At 45.9% G+C, this 19,267-nt stretch overlaps 1 protein-coding gene across 1 annotated transcript in view; it reads left to right on the top strand.

Moving 5' to 3' along the window:
* LOC146189565 (acetylcholinesterase-1-like) overlaps positions 1-16,543 on the top strand; it is a 30,745-nt gene extending 14,202 nt beyond the window's left edge. The window contains exons 8-11 of the mRNA XM_084605297.1: positions 3,547-3,754; positions 7,900-8,199; positions 11,682-11,839; positions 15,825-16,543. Of these exons, the coding sequence (XP_084461423.1) occupies positions 3,547-3,754; positions 7,900-8,199; positions 11,682-11,839; positions 15,825-15,987 (829 nt within the window). The 3' untranslated portion in view covers positions 15,988-16,543. The remainder of the gene's footprint in view (positions 1-3,546; positions 3,755-7,899; positions 8,200-11,681; positions 11,840-15,824) is intronic.
* The last annotated feature ends 2,724 nt before the right edge of the window (positions 16,544-19,267 follow it).

Here is a 19,267-nt window from a genome sequence, read left to right as displayed (position 1 = left end):
GATTGGACAAAATTTTTTGTCGGTGATGGTGAGTGTGTATTGCTTACGGACTGGTAGTTAAAATTTGGAGGTGATAAGTCGAAGACAACGTCGAAGTAACCAACCAAGTATGATGTTAAGCCCACCTAACACTGCCAGTACAAGACCACTTCGTGCACCACAGTCAGCAAGGTTTTAAGTGATGTGGAGGCCGAAAAGAAGTTGATTGTGGGTGTGCGACGTTTGCTAGCCAAGTCGGTTCTACCTCGATCGAAAAAGGAATAGTGCCATATTATATCAAATATGTCTGTGAAGTTCATGAGACCATCCAATCACGGAACATTAAAAAAAATTACAAGGGTTCAACGCTGCTGAACCAAATATTGACCGAAAGCATTAGCTGCGGGTGGCCGAGCGTTCTTCTTTTTTTCTTCTTCCTCAGCCCACATATAAAGCCCCGCTTTAACCAAGCGGGCTAACCAACTCGCCCGTTTGACTATAGTGTTTAACCAAGCCGTATGAACGTGCCTTAGTGGCCTACAGGAGTACCGTGAATGCCAGGGTCCTAGCAGGCTGATTCTGACATAACCGTCCCATGTGAAGCGAGAGACCCAAATCGGCAGCTCCTGCCGACCGCTTGAGTTGGTAGCCCAACTCTCACCCTAGTGTAACGTAGGGTGTGACGTCACAGCGTCACATGGGTAAGATGTGGCTACCGGAAGCACTACGCTGAAGTCTCGAAACCTAGAGCAGTATTGCTTTCGCAATAAAACAGTGACGCAGATGAGTTGCAGCTCCACCCAACAGAATTCTATATTCTTCAACATGATACACGCACCCTTCATCATAATACCTCACATCTAAAAAATATCAACGAAGGTTATTCTATCCATTTTCCGAGCAGATTGCGAATACTCACAATAATATAAATAGCAAATATAGCTTTAGTGTCTAAAGGCGTAGATAAGAGCACCTTATCGAACTAATCGACAAGAATCAATATACCCAATCCTTTTTCTTTAAACCTAGAAAAAATAGTCCTCGAGGCCATAGTAAATTTAACCAAACAACAGAGCATAATAATAGATTACGGATAACGTTTAATGAAAGCCAAATAAACAAAGTTCCCTTTACTAACTCAGACAAAACATTTTGTAGTCTATTCAAAATAAATGGTTTACATTTGGCATCTCTGCTGACTTGCAGAAAGCCTCCGATTGTTATAATTATAATATTATGCACTGAAAAGTAGAACGTTCAAGCCTCCATAGTAGTATCCTAAACCATTGAAAATATACTGAAATTGCCGCCAGCAAAAACTACTAATTCACTTTTCCTTTTGTCTAATAGCATCCATATATTCGACTGTACCGCACGGAAACCTCGAACCTATTCTTCATTGCCTACATCGGCGATATCGTTAGCATAGGTGACGGCTCTAAATACATAACTTGCGCAGATGACGTAACTTTATTGTTCATGGCTCTAACACTCACGGTGCTAACCATAATCAGAACTATCAGCAAATTCTGTGCAAGAAGCTAACTAAATCACTAAATATGAAGACCATGAAAATTAAAGGAGCTTTATTTAAACTAAACAACAAGCACCCTGAATTTCTGTCTACACTCGTGCTTGGTAGCCCTAATACAGGAATACTTCAAAAAAATGTATTTGTACTGTATTAAATTTGAATAGCGTTTAAATTAAAACCACTTGTGCACTGGCTTCGTCATGCTTTAGTAGCTTGTAGGTTTCCTCTTGCCTGCGAAGGTTAAGGATGTAACATGTAACTCCAATTCAGTAACTCCCTTTCAGACTTCGAACTGATGGTTTGCCAATCTATTCAGAGAATCGCAACCTTTAAAAATATATCAAAACTATAAAATGGCAGAAAACGGCCTTCCGCATAATCGCAAGTACTTTTTTTTTTTTTTTTGAAAGTCACACATCCCCGGATTCAATCAACTGGGTGCAGTACTAGCAACTGATCTATATAATGCTACACTAAAACGCCGCAAAGAAAATAGCTCTTCTGTGCTGAAAGCGCAAAAGGCCACGCATCAGGCCCTGTTGTACGCTTAGGCAAACTCTGGCACCCCTTCCGAACTAATCTTGCAATCAGTTGCGTGACTTTAGGATTTCCCCCCTGCTAATAACTTGCGGATGTAGTTGGACTAATCGGCACTTGTAAATCCAAACCGACTTAGGTTATGAGGGACGCCGTAGAGGACATCGAAAATGTCGACCACATGGTCGACCGTGCACTGACATCGCACTGCACACGGGCGCCTTGCTTTTCTCTTCTATTGAAAAGCGGCCGCCGTGGCCGGGATTCGACCCCGCGCTCTTGGGTTCGCAGCCTAGCCCCTTACATATTATTACACATTATATTACATATTATTTTACATAGTCCTTTATATTTTGCATAAACAAAGTTATTAAAAAGTTTAGGTTTGGTTTGGTTTACGGGGTTTAACGTCCCAAAACGACTCAGGCTATGCGAAACGCTGCACGTTCTTTAACGTGCACTGGCATCGCACATCACACAGGCGCCTTGCTTTTCGCTTCCATCGAAAAGCGGTCGCCGTGGCTGGGATTCGGCCCCGCACCCTTGGGTTCCGCAGTCGACCGTCTTAACCGCTGAGCCACCACAGCAGGGCGAAAGAGAAAGGAATAAACCAGCACTGTTTTTGGGGCCTATTTCAATGATTTTGTATAACAGCATGAAACATTTCTGCGGGGAATGTGTGGCAGTGTAGTATATATGCACCAACGAGCCCGTGTCTTAGAGAACATCCTGCGTCACTGAGTCCGAGCATGCAGAGTCATCCCGACCGCGGTATCAACAGGCGTTGGAAATTAATTTCAAGTTGTTTACAGTGGTGCTTTTCTTGCTGTTTTCCCTTTTTTCACTCTCGGCTTCATACCTTTCATAGTGCAGTCGAGGTGTCCGCGCAGTCAGACAGCTGAATTGTGCCCTTCTTTTACTCACAACCAGTTATTGCTATCATATCTACCGCACAATATGTCTTCCTTCGAGAACAGGATTGTCAGTAATTGTCAATGGCAGGACAACGCACAGTCCCCTGGCTCGCCATCATATCAGATGGCACAAGAGCGAGCGCATCTTATCGAAACGCAACTCAGCTTGCATGACGAATTTCGCTCAGTGCACCTTTCGACATATCACTATGTAAAGTACACTATGAAGCCAAGGCCACCTGCATCAATCTCAAATTAACCCACAGTACTAGAGCAGCCACGGGTATCTTGTTCCAGGAAACTTGTAGAATCTAATTTGCCTACTTGCACGACGTTTTTTCTTCCTTGTGATTATGATCAGTGTAACCATGCAAGTCCAGTGCAGGAGAAAGAACTCTTTCTGTGAGCTCCGAGTAAACATAGCCTCTTGTTACGGCTTCTCTCCTGACACAAGCCACCAGTTATTTCAAAGCTTCATGTGATCCCAAAACGCCGACACAGCGCGATTGCCTACCTCGGCGGCATGTCCATCTTATCTGCTCGAGCCTCTCTCTTGGCCCGATTGCCTCCGGACATGTGCAGGGTCTTCTCGGCCAATCCGTACACATTCTCTGAAGCTGTGGGCTGCCGCAAAAACCAGAGCAGTGCGAAGTGCCTCACCGAGGTGCCCCTAGAGAGGCTGCTTGAGGCGGGGCGGACTTTCACCTTCGGCCCAAACTACGAGTCGCGGGAGCTGCCCCAGCCGCCCTGGCAGATGGCGCGCCGCATTCAAAACATCGACAACAAAGAGGCGAGTGCATCCACTCCTGACATTTTTTTTTTCCTTTTTACAGCTATACCTGCTACGTGGCGTACTCCCACTGGGACAAACGGTGTCATATCTCGTAAGCGAAAACCTGATGTCCTGATTTGAGGGATTAGAACGCTAGAGCGGTAGACTCGATGATGGTTCCGAGCCCCATTGTTCCGGACTATCTTCTTCGATTTCATTTGGGTTGAATAATGGGAATAGGTGACGCAGGGACGTGTAGAAGGTAGATTATATTTTAGTGGGCTAGCTTGTACAATGGGCAGCAGGCTGAGCAGCGAAGCTAACGAGATCGATTCCATTCTGATAAACAAGCTTTAAACATGGTACACAGGAGGGGTGGAGAATCTGGGAAGATCTATATCATTTGGCCGGTCTACCTGAGAGTATTTGCCTGACTATGCCAGTTCTACGCACCTTTGTAATCGGCGCCGGTGTCAGCAAAACTCTTACTCCGTGGACCGATATGGCATGCATGCATGTGTGCCGCAGTGAAGCACCAATGGAACAATTGATCACACTGTCAATTATCATGTGTTACAGTATGCTATTAACAAAATCGGTTAGCCTGGTAGAAAAAATTGGTAAGACACTTAAACTTAGTTTTTAATAGAATGGGGTGGCAGCGTTGAGGGCTTCCGTCTCGGGCTTTTGCTGCAGACCATCGTTCGCATACATGCACTTTGCGGCTCGCCTACTCAATATATTTCTTAATGTGCGCATCCATTATCTCAAACGTGCATTGCCACACAGTTGTAAGCAACGACAATGTGTCAAAGATAACCTGATATAACTATAAACTTCCCGTTAACCAAGCCATGCGAACGTGCCTTTGTGGCCTATAGGAAAAGCTTGTCCGACTCCTAGTTCAAGCGTCTAGGTGTCCCCTTCTCACCTCACGCTTCCATTCTAAGGGGTAGCCCTACTAGGCACTGTCGTCTTGGATCGTGACGTCACACAACCCGACGACCAATCGTGGCAATATGTCACCTGCCAGACAAATATCCGTGATTTTTCGCTCGCTAAGCCTACACCTACGCCAAAGTTTCTGGGGAACGTGGTCTTTAACGTCGTCGCGCTGAAACACTATAGAAGGCCGGAGCGGAAAAATAAGCAAGTCCGAGACAAGGAGCAAATCCCTCAAATGCTCACTGCACTTTAGAGTCGAGGATTACAAAAAGCAGAGAAAGCTAGATATCCTACTTCAGCGCTTCCTCCTGTGTTTGTGAACTATCCGCATTACATGCGACATGACAGCGAACAAAGAAAGCAGGGTCTACGAACTGACCGCTCTGCTGACTGCACGGCTCGAAAAACGCCAACTAAATTTGAAGTACGGCTCTTCAGAGAGCCCAAATGTCCGTTATGGACACCTGAGGTGTATAAAAATGAAAGTAGTTGCATGTCCTACGCAAACAATTGCAAACACGTTTGTTAAGCACAAATTGTCTACGGGTCAGATGAAGCAGCAATTAAGGTATATAGGACGTTAATTTTATCACTTCTAGCTTAATTCATCCAATGTTCAAAGATGATTTGTGAAAGACTAGACCGCGATGGCCCCGTTTCGACAGAGGCATGCAAGACGACACCCGTGGACTGCACGGTGTTAGTGCGCGGTAACAACCTCATGTGGTCGAGATGATCCGCAGCCCTTCCCTACTACATCCTTCGTAGCCTGAGTCACCTTGAGCCATATGCAAGCCCAGTCGCTTTCGGTCTCTATGTAGAAAGGCAACAAGTTCGGCCATGTATTCAACCCATGAAATTGTGTTCAGTCAAACATTTCATTCTACTATACCTACGAGGACGCTTTAATGTTATGACATCGGCAGCCATAAGAAATGTCGAGGGAAGGCGAAGTAGTTTATTACATGTGGATGCAGTCCTATTCATTCGCCTCCTGGAACTTCCGAGCTCTTCTATATCGGGGTTCACGAACTTTGTCTCAAGGGACCCCAAAAACCACCAATATGGGCCAAGGAACCGCATCCCCTCCACTATCAGGTGGTTTTGCTTGTGCTTGAACCTGTCCTGATTTTTATCCAGTTTAGTACTTTTATAAAAAAATTTTTCCACGCTCACGGCGCAAAACGGAGGAACGAGCTGCTACTCGAAAATCTAAAAGTCCTACGTTTCGACGAGCCAGGCACTGTACTGTCTGCACGGGTAGCAGGTGGGGTGTGAATCGTGGAATCCAGTGGGACCTCGCGGAACCCAAGAGAGCAGCCCGCGGAACCTAGCTTCAAAACCCTCGATCTGTTTTCTCTTCGCACATGTATGATCTGAGCTGTCTGCATGCGTAGCAGGTGAGGTGTGGAGCGTGGAGTCCAGTGAGACCTCGCGGAACCCAAGAGAGCAGCCCGCGGAACCTAGCTTTAAAACCCTCGATCTGTATTTTTCTTCGCACCTGTATGATCGCAATCCAGAATGTCGACCGGGCGTAATCGCCTCATCACTTCCTTTTGCGCTAAAAAGTCAAATTTCTTCAGACGTTACAGCGATTTCAGTTTCTGTGTCGGCCAGTTCTTTCTATGTGTGGTAGGAGTCCACTTGATAACAGCCAACAATTTACCTCATGCATTACTTAAGCATGGGCCCGGGCCAGGACCGGGCTTCACCGCGAGCTTTGCTGGCCTGCCCGGCTCAGTAGGGCGATAAATAAACGGGCCCAGGCCGGGCTTGAAACCATGGGGTTGGGCGGGCCTCAGGCATAGGGTCTCGGGCCCGGGCCGGGCCTCGTATTCCGGCCCATGCAGTGCTACAAGTTGAATTACATACCCGCACTTATACCTCTGTCACACGGTCACTCTCGATCCTCGTTGAACCCGATCTGCATTGAGGTTTTCAAGAAGGATTAAAGCACCCCATGCTAAACGGGCGTTTTCAATGAGCATTGAGAAATTTTCCTCATGTGCGCTACGAGGGTGTCGACGACCGCTTTCGAGTGTGCTTGAAATATCGAGATCGATGGAGGTAGCACTTGAAGTCAAGCAGGCTCGAGCTCGATTGCACTTTAAAGTTGCCGTGTGACAACCTCGTTCTGCATTGAGTTGAATGCAGATCGAGTTCAATGAGGATCGAAACTGTCCGTGTGACAGGGGTATAACAATACTTAATCCACAAGACCAAAAGCACCGTCTCGCGACGACTGCGAATCCGCTATTTCCAACGCCATGCATCGTACACAAAATATTGATCCAACCCTCTACCAACCACACTGTATCGGATGTCAATCATACCACACTTATTTATTTCCCTATCTACGGTCGTGTCCACATCCCATGGAAGTGCTAACCGTCCTCTCACCCGCATCTCCTGGGAAGACGCTCTGCGGCTAACTCGACCGGATGACCGGCTAACTATTGATGTCGGCTTGACTCGAGGCGACAACCAGGGGACTCCTGGACCGAGGAGCTCTCCCAAGAACTCGCGGTCAACTTCTGCTTTATATTACAATACAGTTTACTCCTCGTCCTCCAAACCGCATACTTCTGTTAAGAGCCGACGGCTACAACAATGCGGTTGAAGGGGTTGGATTCACATGGTCACGGTTGATAGCGAAACAGGACAATATTTGGCAGACGTGTTAGCCAGATCGCCGTTCGCGCGTCCTGAGAACTAAAGAGTACCTAATACAATAGTACCGTTGCTTGTAATGTCATTACCACCATTCCCGAGAAGAAGGGGCTCGTCTCTTACGTACGTTACCATTATTATAAAGATTTAGCTTACCGTGATCCGCTACATTGATCCGCCACCGCGCGTTCCACTGCGCATGCCCAGATCCCCTTGACGCCGATAGATGGCGCCATATACTTGATGTCGGCACATAGACCTGCCGCGTCGGGACGAATCAGCTGGTGCGCCCCGCCCACGCGCGGTAGAGGGTCACGGTGGCGGATCGCGGATCACGGTAAGCTAAATCTCTCTATTGTTACAGACCGCGTCACCTGCTATGCGTGCTTTCTTGATACTGGTGACGTATCAAAAGATATCCACCTATTTTTTAGCGGCACCCGTGACCATCACATATGCATGTGAAAGAAGCCAACCGCCATGTGACTGCTGCTGTATTTTTCAATCGTCCTTAATTTCCGTTTAAATCGTTGCCCCTATCTCTGCAGGTACTGCTGGGAACGGTGTTCAACGAAGGCTCGCCTCTCTTCGAGATCCTGGCGCAGGAGGGCGATGATAGCGACTCGTACATGCGGATCGCTCTGCGGGAGCTGCTCACTGCGTACGGCGTCAACAATGCGACAAACCTAGTGGACTTGTACGCGAACGGGTCACTGGGCCACGGCTCAGACCTGTCCTGGGCGCATCAGCTGCTTGGCGACGTCCTGTTCGAATGTCCGCTGCTCAGCTTGGCTGACTACCTCAGCTCCCGGAAGAACCGCGTCTACGTCTACCGTTTTGACCACAAGGTGGCAGTAATTTTATGAAGTTGTTCGTTCTCGTGATGGCCGCAATGACCATGCGAAAGGCTCCGATGATTCGACGTAGAAGGAATGATGACAATGCCAGAGAATCTTGAGGAGTTCGATAAAAGATGTATTTACAAATTACATACAGGAAGAAACTGAAGTTACAAGTGTGGAGTCACAAAGAGCATCCGCCACCCCAGCAACAGCACATGCATCTCACACAGTCAAAGAAACCTCATACAGACAACCGCTTAACGTGCGCAGGTTAAAGCTTACATGCTGCACACAGAGTCGTAGTTGTGATCGACAGGACTGAGCTGCCTATATCATGGTTTGAAGGGCGCTTTTAAAGCAAGAGATAAACAAAGACCGTAAGGCGTTCATTCCCTTGATACACTCCAAAAATTACAGCAGTCAGCACCTTTCGTTAAGAAACCACAACCCAGAGGGCTGGGAATAACCTCGGACCCATGGTCTTTTAACCGTTCAAAATGGGAATGCAAATTCGCGCATGTTCTTCCCGTTAGCGGGTTTTAAACTATCTCTCTCGGCGTCAGTCCTCCTTTCTTCTCCACAGCTGCCTTGTACGCTTGTAACGGAAAAGAGCAGCGGGGAGGGAGGCGGGGACACTCGCTTGCTTGTTAACCATGGGCACCTTTCGGAGCATGGTGTTTCGGAGCGATCCCGGTGCAAACCTTGTTCGGCTTCCGTAAACAACTTGATATGTTGGCTACGCCCCTGCACTCGTTTGTCTGCAGCGCAGCAGGAGCGGGGCGGCCACATTTCCTGTTTACAGACCCGAGGAAAGAGCAGCGGCCGCCAAGTCTTCCAGACGCTAGGAGAGCGGAAAAAAATATCGTAACGCCACATTTTGAAGACCACGGCCGGCGCACCGCGGGTTGTGCGTTCAAGAGAAATGAACAGCGAAGAAAAAAAAAACAGGACGCTCTTGATCTAGTCTTTACTGTGGCATCGCACGGACTGTCGCTTTCGTGCCGATAATAGGGATAATTTCACATCATTTCTCGTATTCAAACCTCAAGTAGAAAATGCTATTTAAAATCATACGCATCCTCCAAAGTTAGATACAGCGTAGGCTATACATATATGTATGATGTATATTTACAAGAGAACCTGCTCTGGTAATGAGTAATCTTCAAAACAGAAAACTGTTATTCATAAAGCACGCAAAAGACAGAAACAAAACAAGCACAACGCTAGCTTTTTGTCGACAACACCAGCGCTTACATGTCGCGCTGGTTCTCCCCATCTTCTCCGCGCTGTATAAATATCAGCAACCTATGTCTGTGCCCGCGGCTATGGAGGAAATCAACTCTTAGGAGAGCTTACTACGCACTCAGGAGACGGGCCTCTGGCTGCACATCCCGTTCGAAGCGACTCTCTTACAACAAATTCCGCCTCGCCCGTGAGGGCCGCTACACGCCACGTGCTGCCACCAGAGGCCACCTTTCTTGCCTTTCTGTGATTAGACTTCAAAGCTGTCATGACAACCAATTTTCCCATCTCCATCGTTTTTTCTTGTTCATGTCCGTAACTTTTCTAGCATGATTTTGATTTGTGGTTACGTCATTTCATGGTTACGCCGATCGCGATATGTTTGCGATGTGTCAGGCGAGAGTAGCTGCAAAAAACTTCGTAAAAGCTCTCAGATGTCCAGCCCTCTCTTGAAACAAAGCAGTAACAGCTGTATACACAATTATTGTGACATTCGTGTGAAACAATATACCAGGCTGGTTTGTGCTATACGAGTATGGTAAAGATAGGTGCTGTTTCTGGTGTGTGTGTGTGTGTGTGTGTGTGTGTGTGTGTGTGTGTGTGTGTGTGTGTGTGTGTGTGTGTGTGTGTGTGTGTGTGTGTGTGTGTGTGTGTGTGTGTGTGTGTGTGTGTGTGTGTGTGTGTGTGTGTGTGTGTGTGTGTGTGTGTGTGTGTGTGTGTGTGTGTGTGTGTGTGTGTGTGTCCAACGGATTGTAGAGATTTAGTATAGCGTGATTCGCAATCAGTCACCATGGCCCTCTACCGCGATAGATCCCGACATGGCGCGTGTATGTGCCGACTTCCAGCATATAGCACCATCTATCGGCGTGAAGAGGATCTGGGCATGCGCAGTGAAACGCACGGCGACGGATTACGGTACACTAAACCTCTCTAATATCTGGCCACGGCGTTCACTGAAGCGCATTTTAGATGATGTCCAAAAAGCTCGTAGCTTTTAATGTTCTCAAGTCTTAGAGCGCAGCTCTTCGGCGCCCATTCCTGTGTTTTACGTCGGCGTCGGCCTCGTAACCAGCTCCGCCCCATTTCAGCCCCCCAGCTCAGCCTCCCTCTTCCTGCGTGGCGCCGACCGCACGTGTTATCTGATTGCTGAGCGCACTCCCCCGTTCGCCGCTGGACACGAGACCACCACCTGTGCGACCCTGGACTTGAAGCTCCACCAAAGGGTTCAGCTAACTGTATTTACGCGGAAAAAATTAATGCATCTACAGCAATCATAATTTGCGGAAATCCACCCGACACCAAATAAAGCCGGATGTTGTTAACCATTTTTTCAGCTGAAAAGGGAAACGGTTGTATGTTTTACACGACGGAATTTAATAACAATATTATGACACTTATTTGTCGTTTCAGTGAGAAGAGCTTGATACAAATCACTGAGTAAACCGTTCGTACAATGTCTTATGTCTCAATTCGGAAAAAAAAATTGAATGCTAAAAGGCCCCCAAAATGCTACTTTTACGGTAATATATTCTAATGGAAGGAATCCATAGAGGTGGTCCTCATATGAGTATTCGAGTCAAAAGTAAAAGCTTTGTCTGGAGCGTATAATTTACAAATTATTTTACAAGTGCTCCTGAAGACCGCTCGCGACCGATTGGGGCGACACATCCCGCGCGCAAATCTCTCATGTGACGTCACATGGACTTCCGGCGCGCCCGCCCATGGACGCTCCAAAGTCACGTGGGGTGCCATGCCGACTTGTTTATGTCTGTTTCCTTGCCCGCCGACGTTAGCCGAGCTGAGGAGCGGGGAAGGGGGGCATAGAAGGAGGGGGGGGGGGGAGAAGAAGCATCATTTTCGATCGCCCACATCTTTAGTGCTAATAAAGGTAGCTTAAGAACTTTTACATTGTGGTGACGACTAATAGGGTATCTATTGCTCGTGCGCGTTTTCTAGCTTTCGGAAATAGTTTATGGGCCCTTTAACAGTAATTACAGTGATATGCCAGCTTATTTAGCAGTTTATTCAGCAGCTAGCTTGAGGTTGTTTTCAATGTGACTGGGAGCTAAATTCTTTATTCAGTGGTCAGAATTTAAGTAAACCATGCAGTCGGCGTACGCAAACACATCAAATAACAAATAAAGAAATTTCAGGTAACTCAATTTTGTTTGCATAGGGAAATAGCAATGGAAGCATGTTACAGTCGATACAACTGGCACTGGTAACCAATTTTTGTCGTCTTTCAGCCGACGTTTTCCAGGTTCTCCAAACAACCCGGAGCCAGTCGCCTCGAGGACATCGATTTTATCTTTGGAACTCCAGTCACGCAAGGCCGAGGTTACCCGCGGGAGAAGGCGCTGAGCCAGCGCACAATGGAAATGGTGTCGATGTTCATCAAGAGCGGGTAATTTTTTCCCTTATTCATCAATTGAATGCTAACTACAGGATAGGAATCAACAGTTGTCCATTCAAATCGGCACATATTGAGTAGGATGAACATAGTGTCATGGAACGAATTTTTTACCAGATAGAAAATAGTCACCTAAAGCAAACAAGGTTTTCAGCCAGAAGGTATAGTGAACTGCGATCGCAACTCTGCAGTCTTAATAAATTCATCTACGTCATTTTTACAGTTTCCAGAACACTGCTTTCCCTTTCCTTCCTGTTTTGAGCTTATAATAGAGCGTAAAGGGACGGAAAAAGAAAAGGCGGTGACGCCACACGTCGCCACCCACGATCCATCTCGCACTCCGCTGACACCCTCCACCTGCCAAAACTGCCACACCACTAACCTGCCACCCCTTCCATACGTCCTCCACGCACTATGGTAGGATACAGCTTATAAAAACAGCAGTTGCAAACTATGGGCTGTGGTCTGCGGCATGTGTATTACTCCGCTGAACAGTAAGCGGGATCAGTTTTTAATATTTGACTGAAGGAAGCATGCAGCCCGGAGGCAAAACATTCTTGAGCTTTTAATTTGGTCTGAACGTTGGCTTTTATTTAGGTAACCAAAAAAACCTTAACAGTAGACTACTTTCTGCCACGGAGGAATTGTGTGTGGCGGTTAATGCAGACTTAGGTTATATCCGACTGTTGATGCATACGCGGAAGAGGAGAGAACACGTATATAATCATCAGTGGGGGCTGACAGGTTCAGATTGGGTGAGCGGATGACGTGATCCAGTCGCTATATGAAAGGCCGCCACCCGCTGCACTCTCCCGATCCAGTCCAACAATCGTAGTGGGACATGACATAGCCCTTCACTCAAAAATGAATTCAGATTTGCAGTATGAAAGTCGGCTGCCCTCAATTAGACCACCGCAGCTACTTCCCCGCATCCTTAGCCCCGAGCTTGCCAATCCATGCCATCACACTCGTTCCGCCTCACCCTCCAGCAGGGTCACCTGCCCACCCATATTCACCAACTAGAATTCTTGCAGGTGAAAATCCTCAGTTTTGAGTCAAAATGGGAAATTAATCATCGAGGGTAAACTGCACATATCACTTCTCTTGATCAGATTCCATATCATGCGGTCAAATTTTTCTACGTGATTTGCAAAGCTCCCGATGTGCCCAGTTATCGAAGTCCGGCACTTGATTGGTCCATGGCTCCCGAGTGAGTGCTGCTAGAAAATTTCAGCCATCGTCTACCGCTTCGAACGAAATTTGCAGCCTCTATGGTACAGTGTACGCTATACAAAAGCATACACTCGCCTACACTATACACCCGCCTACAAAAGCATGTGCTTGCGTGGCACTATCTTTTGTAGGCGAGGCATTGCGCAGGAGCATCGTGCAGCAAGGACTGAAGGCGGTTAAGTCAGAAGAACCGTACCTTTTTCTCACGGAGAAAGAAAATATGTCCCTATATTAGACTTTAGAACTATATTTGTCGTGGTGTCTCAGTGCAAACAGCAGTGCCGATCGAGTCTCGCCTGAGGCGAAACGAAAAATACATCTCTGTGCTGTGCAGTGTCAGTAATGAACTTCGAGGTTGAGACTAATCCATACCCGGATCCTGGCCCTATTGGGGCTGGGACAGATAGGTCACCGCTGCTTGCGGCGGGGGCTAGCCTGCCACCGAATTTTATCTGTTGTAGGCCGTCATTGCACCCGTCACTGCTTCGGTGGTGGACGACGGCTGTTGTTGCGGCGCGCGTCTTTCTATCCCTCTTCTTTTTCTTTCTTCTCTATTTTCTCTTCTGTCCGCATGAGGCAGCGGAGGTGGCTCAGATAGAGAGCCAGTAGCAGGCTCGTGCATTTTCTTTTCCTTCTTCCCGCACCCACCACAACAACAATCCACCGCGCTATTGGCTTTCGCCTCATCGCACTTCTGAGTTCAGATGATTTGTGTGTTGAAATGAGTGAGTCCATGATGAGTTCAGTTCAGATGAGTCGTGAGTCGAAGTGAGCGAGTACAGATGAGTCACGAGTCAAAAATGAGTGAGTTCAAACGAGTCATGAGTTGAAATGAGTGAGTGAGCCCAGATTAATTATGAGTTTGAGTGAGCCCGAGTCAGTCACCAGCTTGCGTGAGTTTGAGTTCATGAGTCTGAGTGAGTCCGGGCCTTGTGAGTCTGAGAGTGAGCCCACGGATGGACCAAATTTTTCTGAGTGAGCCTGAGTGAGCACAAGTGGTTTTGCCGACCTGTCTAAACTGGGTTTGGGTATGCATGTCTGTAGCCTACTCCATGCTATTGTTTTGCCTAACGTGGGATGGCGGTAGGACCCTCGTAGTTATAGTGTGTGTAAGAATGGGGGGTTTATTCAGTAGATCAACAGGACTTGATCAGCAGGACTGAGCAGATCAGCGGCGAACACAGCGGCAGCGAACACAGTCAGATCCAGCACGCGCAGCGATCACGATGCCACTGACTGGCATGTTCTTTGTGCACTTCTTCCTCTTCACATGCGTTATTTCGCTATAGTTAGTCAGGTGCTCTTGTATGTCTTTCTTCGGTGGCACTCCTGCCCGGTGTGCGAGATCTCGGGCTAGTTTTTGTAGTCTCCTTTCGAGCACGTCTGCATGGGCTGGCGTCCAAACAAGTGTGACGTGTTTCTATTGGCTTTTGAATGAAGATTCTACCCACGGTCGTCGCTATGACTTCAGCGATGTAGCTCCTGATTGTGCTTTTGCTGTCACTATGTATATTGCCTCGGTTTGAGCAAGAACCAGTGTTATTGCAGCCTCTTCCGCTGTCTGTATCTATCTTGTTCTTATGGAGATTGCTGTTACAAATTTCTCGCTTGCCACTGAATGCGACTGCATTCATATTTCCTTTGCCGCAGTATGCCGCAGTCTTCACTTATCATATTCTGGGTGCATGTTCTTTGGTATTGGGAGATATGGATCCGTTTCTGGTCCTCCCCTCATTTCCTCTGTCTTGCCCCAGTATTCCTTCGGTTGCATACCTATTTCTCTGAGTATGTTCCTTCCACCATTAGTTTTCTCTAGCCTTCTTTGTTGTGTAGATAGTGTTGCCTCAATTATTTCATCCAATGTGTTGTGTATTTCCAGCATCGTTAGCCTCTCCGTGGAGGTATTTGCCGGGAAGTGTAGTGCTCTTTTAATACTGATCGTGCTATCGATTCTATCTTTGTCTGCCTCCTTCAGGTCTAAGTATGGCCTGAAATAGCCGACCCTACTTATTATGAAAGCTTGTACGAGCCTTAATAGGTTACTTAAGGCCTCCTTTTTTATTGGCTATTCTCCTTATAAGGTTTGTCATTTGTATGACCTGTACTTCCAGTTTCTTTATCGTTTCTCCGTTGTATGTTTGTTAGGAGGACCATTCCTAGCATCCTGTTTTGCTAGACTTTTGGGATCGTTTGTCCCTCCACTTCTATATTTACATCCACTTGTTCTGTTTCGGATTGTACATAAACTCCGATTTTTCTGGAGAGCATTTCATATCCCAGTCTTTTGCATATTATAATGTTGTTTGCCGAATCTTGCAGTTTTTGCTCAATTTCAGCATCGCAACCTTTGTTCAAATGGTTACGTCATCCGCATGTAGACCGAATTTTATGTCTTCTATTATCTTTACCTGAAAGTATTCCATTTTTGAGAAGGCACGAATTGTACAAAAAATTGACCTCAATTTAAGTTCCCTTCTTGGAGCCCCCAGCTTCCTCTAGCTTTCTTAAAGAACTCTACATACAAACCATCTTCTAATGCTAGCATCTTCCTATGCGACACCAAGCTTCAACTTAACAATGGCAAGAGGGTGCCCAAGCCGGTGCCCTCGGACCAGTCGGTGTATGCGCACATATCTCCTCGCGTCCAACGATTGCTAGCGTTACCAACTGCCATCTTTCAAAAGTTCTAGCTTCGTAAGTGAAGTTGTTAGACAGGTTCAATTTAAAGCATCAACTATTTCTGCAGGAAACCACCTCAAGTGGATGGCAAAGAATGGCCACTCTACAATGTGAGCTCAAGACAACGAGTCGCCATCAAGCTAGATGGAGAGCGTATCCTTTCCGAAGACTCGGTCAGAAAATGTCACCAACTCGGCGAGTTGTTCTTGCCAGAACTGACGATGAATTGAATTAGATGTCTACGCATACTGCACATGCATGCACCGATGTATCGCAGAGAAGCTGGCAGAAATGCTGTCGCTGCTTGTTATGATTTTTATATTCGCAATAGTTGCTCTTCTCCAGTTATTTCCAGCGTTTCAGTTAAGAGATTGAAACTGCCCAACATGTAAATAGTAAAGAAATAATTGCACGCTTTCAGTTTCAACGAAATATTTGTTTCACAGTGTTCACAGTGCCATTTGACCCTGTCACAAAGTTACAGAAGGCCCTTCCGAGTGGGTACACTTATTTCGGGTGCTGCATTTTTAGTAGAACAAGTTTTAGTGCAGATCAAATTACCGTTTTAATACTTTTTCCTATAGAAAAATGGGCAACGCCCTTCTCGGTGTAGCAATATTCCATGCTATATTAGCCGATATAATCAGCGGTGCCTGCAAGACAAGAAATTGCACAAGGCACGTCATCTGTTCTTACGCAGTGGAATATAGTCACGATTTGTAGTTATTAGCTTTCTCTTAGAACACAAGGTATACATATTATCAACAACTATAACAAAAGACCAAACACAGAATTATGGGCGTCCATTTTTTTTTTTTTTTTCATCTCAATGTTCCCATTGTCGTTTAAAGTGATCGATCTTACACCGAATTTTGGTCAACCCACTGTGATATGTGGCACCCCAATCCCGCTATAGCTGCCCAATGGTTATGGTGGTGCCACTGAAGACAGGAACAGGTTCCCAAGAGCTGCGCTCTGAACATCGAAAAAAGGCCTGATTATCAAAATGAAGTGAACATAAATTCAGAATATGCGAAATGCCTAACCAATGCTGTCCTCTTAGCAGTTGCTTTTTTGTTTGCGTGTGCATGTGTTATTCAGCGCCAGTGAACCAATCCTGTTCCCACTACGGTGTTGCGACCCCAGCATATTCATCCTCCTACCTACACCACAAAATTTCAGTAGAACTGAAATAGCAGAGACCTAATAGGTTATTTGATGACATGCAGACATCAGTTGTATCCGACCTACAACTATGCTGATGCTGTTATCAGTGCAAAAGTTGTTTTCAACTCATTGTTATAGCCAAAGCACATGCACAACTGCCAGGGTGGTGCCCTATGAAAATACTTTTCTAGCCTGTAGGCCGCAAGAAAACTAAGCTTGCAAAAACAAAGCCTAAGCACTGGTCTGGACATCAAACAGCACCAGCAGAGGGAGTAGACGTTGCCACTAGGCTTCATGACCAACTCACTATTACTTTATTAACCCTTTCTCTACCAGTGATGAGTGTAGTCGTCATACGATTTTGTAACCATGTTACCAATGACAACTATATCCGTCACGAGTGAAAGCTGCTCGTGCAGTGAACCGATGATGGCTATATTTGTCCTATTGCTTCTAGTTGCAATTTCCGACACCAGATGACGATATCTGTTTATGTGCCATTTTTCTCTCCGATTGCTTTCGCACCTCTGCGACCCGTGTGGGAAACATGTCTGCCTCAGTCACAAGAATGACAGTGGGCGTAAAAGAGTATTCTGAGGACTCTTGATCAGACTACAGTTCTCTAGTTTTGCTCGGAAATGGAAATTGAGGTGTTCTCATCTGAGCACTCTGACGACGATTCTACGGATGAAACGGGGGACCTTGCAGCTGTCCGTGAGTGGTGCCCTATTGATAAGTCAAATCCACCTGCTGCCCCACCATGCTTCCCGTTTACTCAGAACGCATAAAATAACCGATACACCACCTGACACTGATGATGTAGCAATCTGGCTTGAGCTTTTTTTTTTTATGAGGAAATCTTCAACACAACTGTCACTGAAACAAATTGGAATACAAGGAAGTTACTTTGTTCCAGTTAAACTTCGTGAGAAGAAAGTAGCACCCCCGCACAGATGCATTGTTTGCTACCACACTGGAACCAAAGGTGCATCAAACAGAAGAAAGCAAACACAGTACTAGTGTGAACAGTGTCGCGAGGACCCCTATGCCGCGCCATATTTAGAGCCTTAGGACATGAAAGTGTCCTGTGCTTGACAACCTCTGGAATGTAGGCGCTGCTCAAGAGTATGTTTTTCTACTTCACATCATTTTTCTCTCTCTTTACTGTTTTTTTTTTTTCATTGTGCACCATACTCTGTCAAGATACTTGTGCCATCAATGAAGCCATCTTTACACAATTTTTTCATGCAATTTCTGAAGTAAAGGAGCCCTATGCAGTTAAAAGAATAGCCTCGTTTTATTCAGAGAGTTTTAGGAACTGTATGAAAAAAACTTTCCGGTATATTTGGTACAATTTCTGTTCATTTTTGCAAACCGAATGCCTTACCCAATATGTAACCGAATATGTTCAGACATCATAATAACCACTGAATATGTACCAAGCTGTTTTGAATTTATATATGACCATCTCTCTTCAGCAGTGTTTAGCCCTCAAGGTAACCTGATTCTTTGTTAATAAAGCAGCTTTAAAAAAGGAACCATCTCTTTGTTGGTCGGTCCTGAGCACTAAACATCAATCATTAATCATCTTCCTCTGCACCTCATCATGAGCTTGTCATATGCTCGCGGCATATACAAATATGGCTGGAAAATATCGACACTGCCTACACACCGTACACTGAAACAATATCAGTTTTAAAATAGCACTTCACGCGATGTTAAGCTCTCCGTCACATTCACCCTTTTAATTCTGCACGCACAAACAGGCTCGGTGATAATTTCAGCATAGTGCCACCACCTGTATTTGAGAATGGGAGCCATTATTTAAGCAATTCTACACCGTTTAGGAGTCAGACAATCACTCAAAATATAAAAAAAAAGATCAAATTTACTGCTCATTCTGTCTGTAGACAAGATTCGGCAAAATGAAAGCCAATGCTCCGCGGCTCCGCTTGTGAGTGAACATGCTGAACAAACCCAAAGGGTCCTGCTCCGAAGTGAATCACTATGTTGGAAGTTACTAGCATTAAACTCTGGAAATAGTGTATGAACGCGATAAGTACTCCGTCAGCCTTCTTTACAGCGTTATACAATTCTCCAAGATATGTGGAAACTCGTATTTTTGATAGAGATTTGGCAATTAACTCTAACTCTTTCCCCAGTAGATTGCTCATGGCTTAAAATAAAGAGAACTTTTACACCATTATAAGAAAAAAATGCCTTCGACAGCATGATCCCAAGAGTATTCAGAAGGAAGCATAGAACCTCAATAGACAATATACACATTCAAACTATTAGAATGTCTCCCAAATAATCCATTCAATAAGAGAGACTTGGAGGACT

Source organism: Amblyomma maculatum, chromosome 5, assembly GCF_055883805.1.
Source record: "Amblyomma maculatum isolate TAMU_Amacu chromosome 5, ASM5588380v1, whole genome shotgun sequence".
Classification (NCBI taxonomy): Eukaryota; Metazoa; Arthropoda; class Arachnida; order Ixodida; family Ixodidae; genus Amblyomma; species Amblyomma maculatum.
This window is presented reverse-complemented; position numbering and strand designations above follow the sequence as displayed.